Source organism: Capsicum annuum, unplaced genomic scaffold, assembly GCF_002878395.1.
Source record: "Capsicum annuum cultivar UCD-10X-F1 unplaced genomic scaffold, UCD10Xv1.1 ctg81431, whole genome shotgun sequence".
Taxonomy (NCBI): Eukaryota; Viridiplantae; Streptophyta; class Magnoliopsida; order Solanales; family Solanaceae; genus Capsicum; species Capsicum annuum.
Window position 1 is genome coordinate 54693 of NW_025892151.1, and position 7167 is coordinate 61859.

The following is a 7167-nucleotide window of genomic DNA, read 5'->3' on the forward strand; positions in this document are numbered from 1 at the left end:
ACAAACTCTTTTTTTCCCTTTCGACTCACTTTTTTTTCTATTTTTTTTCAACATTTCTTGCCTATGCACTTTACTTCTAACATGTGCTTTCCCCAAATCAGTTCGTCAAATGACCCCGTTACCCTCAAAGATGCAACATTTAGCACGTAGGGATGCTTTAGAGGTGAGTCTTCTACAAAGGGCCACGTGGGTCCCGCTAGGTCTCAATATGATGCAGATAAGCATGACCTAAAGGCTGACCTACGTTGGGGTCCACTAACAAGGCTGTTTGGGGGAGCATATGGTCGATAATGGATTGCTTTAGCTGTCCACCTACTCCATACAACCCAACAGTTTTCCCTCCTAAAATAAGGGTGACTCAACTAGAGGTTGTGTACAACACGTGTACTACAAACTTGTTGTAGAAAGAATAACTCGGGTTATGCACATGATGCCAGATATAAAGTGGTAATACATAAGGTAAAAACTGTAAACAAAGAGCACGTAGGCACTCAACAATGATAAAACAATTACACAAAACAACACTAACAATGTCTATACACCCATAATGCCAAACAAAGCCGATACAACTCCAAAAATAAGCTCGAATTCTGGAAAAGCTCCTAGTGGAGTCGCCAGAGCTGTCACACATGTGATGGGAAAATTTGGAGCTTTAGAATTCAAGATTTTAGAACTTACTCTCTCTGAAGCAACTCCATAACATAAGGATATTTCATATGTATCAGCCTCCTCATTTGATTTGATGATGATCTGATGATCAATTTTCTGTGAAGCCTTAGTATCATAACAGGATCCACCACTAGATTCCATTTCTAGCTCTTCAATCATATTGTATATCTCTCCATATGAAATTAGGGCTTCATCGTTCATTCGATCTTTAGCTTCTTCATCAACTTCCAATAGTTGCTTTGATACAATGATTGACGTTGATAAGATGGATGACTGATCTGAGACTTTAACTTCCACTATATCTTCCTTTATGCTTTCTCCAATAATGTCATCATAGGCATTTTGATTTTCAGAAACTATCTCTTCAGAATCTACTTCAACATCTTTCACGTTCAGACTTTTATGTCTAATTTCAAGATCTGCTTCTTCGATTTCCTCTATAGTAACCACCGTATCTCCAGTCTGAATGTCTTCAGTGTCCTCTTGATTCTTATTAGTGCCACCTCGCTCCACATTATGAATTGCATTAGATCTAATCCAATCTCCTTCCAAATTTATTGAAGCCAATACATTTATTGCTCGACTCTCAGCTTCTAAGCATCTTTCCCAACCCTCCTCTTCTTCAACAACTTTTTTAGTAAGAGCTATGTTGCTCTTTGTCGCTCGAAAATATTTTCTTATGTGTCCTACTTTTCCACACCGATAACATCTGAGAGGCTTCTTATTATAATTGTTAAAAGACTCTTCCTTCTTTACAAGCGAGCTTGAACCACCTGAGAATCGAGAGTGAGGCATATCTTTTACTTTTACTATAATATTCCTCTTGTCAGCTACAAGAGCATTTCCTTCCCTTTATTCAACGAATTCACTAGCCAATTGTTTGGCTAGTAACTCCTGTGAAGACAACAAGTTCTTAAATTTATCCAAGGATGGTTGTTGAGGCCATCCTTGAATTGATGTCACAAAGGGAATATATTCTGGTTTCAAATCACGAATGATAAATCTTCTCATTCGTGCTTCAAGATAGCCTCATCCATATTCAATAAAAAATCTCAGAACATAAGTTCTTAATCTTTAAAAAGTACTCCGCAATAGAAAGATTACCTTGAATGGTGTTCACCAATTCATTCTCCAATATTTGTAGTCGTGCTTCATTCTTCTTGTTGAACAACTGGTCGAGGGTTCTCCATATTTCGTGAGTTGATTTGCACCTTATAATATGATCAAATAAACTGGAGGAGATGGATCTCTTCAAGATGAACTCCGCCTTCGTATTAGTCTGCTTCCACTTCTTGTATGCAATACTATTCTCCGGTTCATTTTTCGGAGGATTTGTGTTACTCCCGTTAACAACATACCACAAATCCTCGCCCATAAGGTATGACTCCATACATGTCTTCCATACCTTGTAATTGGACTGATTCAACAATTCCATTCCCAGTCCATTAATGCGACCACTTAAATCCATTCATACAAACCAGTTGAATCAACCACGCAAACCCGATCTTGAAATAAACACAAGTCAATTATGACTTTGGCTCTGATACCATGTAGAGAATAGCAGAAGAAAGGTATATTTAGGAAACCTTCTGCTAGCCCAAGATCGTTAACTAAGATCGGAAGATTCAACTAAGAAGGAAAAGCTATGAAAATAGAAGGACGATATTGGATAAGAGAACTTGGGTATAGAAGAACACTACTTGAATTGAATTGTTTTTGGTTGATTACAAATGTACATGATCATCCCTATTTGTACTTGTTCATGGATGATTCTACAAAACTTCTAGATACTTCTACATGAAAATCTAGTGATGTTCATCTTCTACTACTTTAGAATGTCTAGATTATTCAAGATAAAAATCTAGTCATCTTCATCTTCTACCACTACTCTAAAATATCTAGATAATTCTACAAGATGTTTATTCAAGATACTACACTAGACTATTCTAGAAACTTAACTAGTAATTTATTCTTTCAAAAAATCTACTTTAATATTTTCACAGAGGCTTAGCAGAGAATTGTTCATTATGCATTCTAAAAACAATGATTCCATTATCCCCACATGAATTGGGACGATGATTTCTCTTCTCTTTTAAATCGAGGCGCATCCAATACAGTGCTCCATTAACAACTGCTGGAGAGCGGGATACAGGCAAGAAGCTGAAACTGGACGATGAACTGATCTTCCTCCAAGTCCGTGTCTTGAATTTATATACTAGATACTGACACAATTTAGGGTCCGATGCTGGTATTTGCACGTAAAGAAGTTTGAATTGATGACCTCGACAACAATAATAAAGACCACATGTTCTGCCAGGTTGGTGTGTATGTCGTAAGATTACTTCCTCTTGTGTTATTGGGTTAAAAACATAATAAATGGTCCGAGGAAATAGGTTTTTAGCAAACACAACAATTCCTTGACAAATGAATAAAATACTAAACTTGGAGTTGTTTATCCCAATTGGTTGGCGAGAAAGGTACGTGAACTGCCCAGTCTTGTCAACCACATAAAGTTGTTTGTTGTGCTTGCTAGTACTGTTCGAAGTATAGAGAAGAACCATGGGTCGTTGTCTAGCTTGACTGAGATGTAATGTGGTAATTAAAATGGCGTGATGACATACAAGCTCTCAAATCACTACGACATCTAACAAGGGCTTCTATCAGAATCACAAGACAATCAGGCAACCCTCCAACAGCTTCAACAAGTTCCTCCACCTCCTCATCACCTCCACAAATTTTAACAAATATTGAACCCAACACTTGTCTAAAGCATTCAACTGTCATAGCTATGTTACGCGTACGTACCTACAAATTACTAAAGCAAAAATAGAGTTAATAATTTAAATGGTCACTCAACTTTGGACTTTTATCCTAGAAAGTTACATAACTTTGGACTTTACTCAGAAAGTCACTTATGTTTTACTTAGAAAGTAACTCAACTTCAGATGTTTTGCTCAAAAAGTCACCTAACTCATTTTATTATTTTTTAAACTTATATTTGTTTATGTGGAATAATTTTTTAATAATAGAATTCTAAAAAATACAAAATATCCATCAATGACCCTTTTACCCTTTCTCTTATTCCCCTTTCTTTCATTTCATACTACAATTAAATGTTGGTAGAATACATACGCAGCCCCCTTAGGTACACGTCATTTTTCACTTAGGCACCTCAGGTGGACATTGTTCCATTTTGGCACCTCAAGTGGCCTTCAAGTGTGTCACTTTGACACATTTTGCTGAATCAGCAAAATAATATGAGTGCGTGAGGTGCACTCTCCGATGAGGTGGAAAGTGACGAATAAAATGTGAATTTGTCCAAATAATTTATAAATAATTAATTTTAACTAAAAAATAGCCAAATAATTTATAAATAATTAATTTAAATAAAAAATACTCCCTCCCCCTAACCTACCCACCCCACCAACCTTCTTCATCAACCACCCTACCCACCCACCCGCCACCCCCACCCCACCCACCACGCCACTCTTCTTCCCCTCCCCACCCCGGCACCCCAGTCATTTTTAATTTTTTTATCGATTTTTTAATTTTTCTTCACGGATTTAGCTTTATTTTTTAATTTCTTTCATCAATTTTTCTTCGATTTTTAATTTTTCTTCACTAATTTTTCTTGGTTTTTATGCTTCGGTTTTAAATTCTTTTTATTGATTTTGTTTAAATTCAATTTTTTTTCACCGATGTAGCTTTATTTTTCAATTTTTCTTCATCGATTTTGTTTGATTCTTAGTTTTTTCTTTGTTGATGTTGCTTATTTTTTTTATTTTTCTTCATCGATTTTTCCCTTAATGATTAAAAAAAAGGTGCTTATTATTTAATCTTCACGAACCTTTAAATGCATATAAATTTCTCTCAATAATTTTTATCGTTAAATAAATTAAGATTGACAAAAATAACGGATAAAAATGTGAAAGAATTATGAATTAATGGACGTTGAGTTAATATATTATTTTTGGCAAGACGAGCTCCTAAATATGTATCTGATTTTTAAATCTCTCCCAATAATGTTCACCATTAAATAGGCTTAAAATTGAAAAAAATAATGGATAAAAATAAGGAAAAAGGTATAAATTAATAAAAATGAGTTAATATATTATTGGTGGGCCAAATTGGGTGCTACATCAGCCAAAAAATGACTTTCACGCGCCTTCATGGAGGTGTAATGCACGCACATGGCCAACTCAGCAAAAGATGTCAAAATGACACACTTTATGGCTACTTGGGGTGTCAAAATAGAACAATGTCCACTTAAAATGCCTAAGTGAAAGATGACCCGTACCTAAGGGGTTGCTTATGTATTCTGCCTTAAATGTTTGATAGCCTACACATGTAAATTAATATCCCATATACAGTATCACCAAGCGGTGCACATATAAGTAGTAGTGTTGCAGTAGTCACTAAATTCATTTTTATACCCTTTAATCTCATCTCATCCAACAAGCTCAATGCCTCCATAGCATTTCCATTCTGATGAAACCCGGATATCATAACATTCCAACAACCTATATCTCGATAAGGCATGTCCTTAAAAATTCTTAAGGCAACACACAAACATTGGAAACGACAATACATATGCACCAACGAGGCAGCTACAAACACATCCCACTCTAACCCAAGTTTTGAATACACTTTCAACACTGGAGGAAAGGTGTAACAGTCAGGCTTAACATCAGTTGTGGACAACATTTCATTCAAACAGTTCAGCGATTCACGAAAACGTTCATACGAACATAAGATTCATGGTACTAATTCACAGTTTATTGCCAAAAAATAAAAAAAAATTGAAGAGTTGGGCGAGTGTTGTTCATGTCATTATAATACTCTATTCAACATTGACACAAATATTGCATTGAAATGGCAGATCAAGAGGGATCCGAAGAATACGTTTGATCTTTGATGACAAAGGAACCTTCAGCCACTACCTTTTGGATGCACACGGAATAAATGTGCTCCATTATAATATCCAGCACACTCATAAAATGTAAACTACATCAGACAAATCCCGTAGGATATGGTCGATCGAAAAAAGAATGTAGGAGGTTTGTTTGCATGCGTCTAACTTCTTTAACGCAACCTAATTTGGACAAGCAAAAAGGAACAGGAAAAAGCCATTTAATTGTCTAGTCTATAGGACAATATTATTTATCTTTGCAAGACTAGTTACAATTACTACATATATGAGTTCTGAATTCAGTTACATGCATTTGATGATTTGAGTCTTCATTTGCATTCACATTAAGTGTTATAAAATATGTTGCTGGTGACCTCTAAAAATTTTGTAGACAGCATAATCTGAAAAGGCTATAACAAGCTTACTTTCTTTTTCTAACAACTCACACTTAATAAAGTTAAATCCAGATGGAGAGACAAGTAGTAGTCTTTCTTTTGTTTCATAAGGGAGATTGCATATTACCTTTCGACAATTTTGAGGTGTAGAAAGAGGATGCAAGTCATCTCACTACCATCTCTGAAATTGATTGTAGGCTCTCAAACATTTAATTTTAATTGTAGGTATGAAATGAAAGAAAGAGGAATAAAAAAAAGGATAAAAAGGTCATTAAATTAATATTTTATATTTTTTAAGATTTTGTATTAAAAGAAATTACACAATAAGCAAAAATTGATTTAAAAAATAATAAAATAATATACCGAGGGACAAGAGAATATAAACCCTAGGTTTTGGATGATAATTTTGAGAAAAATTTCAAAATGGTCCCTTATTTTTTTCAATAGAATCGCTGAGCCTTGGTAGGATATAAATAAGGAAAAAAATAAACATTATTTATGCAAGGTTTTAAGGAAATTTCACATAGTCCTAATAGCATCAAATCCCACCAGGAGATCTTCTTCCCATAAAACGCTCTACTATTAGATATAGCAATCCCTAAGATTTCCCAATCCCACTACTCCATCGTATTATTTTATTTCTCTCTATATTAAAATTAAATGTTTCAATTTATTTATCTATTTTCTTACCCAAGATAGTTTTATTATTTATTTCTTGTATTATTTATAGTACTAAATAAGTAATAAATAATATTATTCATTTTAGACATTCAAAATATTATTAATTTATTTATTTTAATGAAAAATACACATCTAATTAAAATTTTCTTAAGTGAGATGTGCCACGTCAAAAGCGGCCAAGAAAAACGATAATATTGAATATTCATTATAATCCCTCTATTTCATTTTATTTCACATGTTGACTTGACACTCTTTTCAAAAAAAATTTAATAAATATAAATTTAAATATTATACTCTCTCCGTTACAAAATAATTGAATTGTTGGAGTATCGAGTGATCTTTCCCTCTTATGAAAGCCGGTAGGGAGTTCGGATCTATGTTCAAAGGAGGGGGTCTATTAGCAGAGCGTCAATAATCGGGTTCTTGCCTTGCATTGGTTTTCATTTCGCACTATCCGGTCACTGGTTTGAAGTTAGTGCTCCGTGAGTGTATAGCGAACCTAATGTTCTTATT

General features: G+C 34.4%; 1 protein-coding gene across 1 annotated transcript; it reads right to left on the reverse strand.

Moving 5' to 3' along the window:
• Positions 1–2666: 2666 nt before the first annotated feature.
• On the reverse strand, positions 2667–5373 carry LOC124895343 (pentatricopeptide repeat-containing protein At4g33990-like). The gene is made up of 3 exons (XM_047405785.1): positions 5038–5373; positions 3291–3474; positions 2667–2803 (listed from the first exon to the last, which is right to left on the reverse strand). The coding sequence occupies exons 1-3, from the start codon at positions 5371–5373 to the stop codon at positions 2667–2669; spliced, it is 657 nt and encodes a 218-aa protein (XP_047261741.1).
• Between the last annotated feature and the right edge of the window lie 1794 nt (positions 5374–7167).

Bases quoted from the DNA above. Each gene is read 5' to 3' on its own strand.
- LOC124895343 (XM_047405785.1), bottom strand. From the start codon at position 5,373: ATGTTGTCCACAACTGATGTTAAGCCTGACTGTTACACCTTTCCTCCA. The intron at 3,475-5,037 runs GTATATGGGATA...AGTAATTTGTAG, and splicing joins GTGCACCGCTTGGTGATACT to GTACGTACGCGTAACATAGC. The intron at 2,804-3,290 runs GTATGTCATCAC...CCCGCTCTCCAG, and splicing joins TCGTAGTGATTTGAGAGCTT to CAGTTGTTAATGGAGCACTG.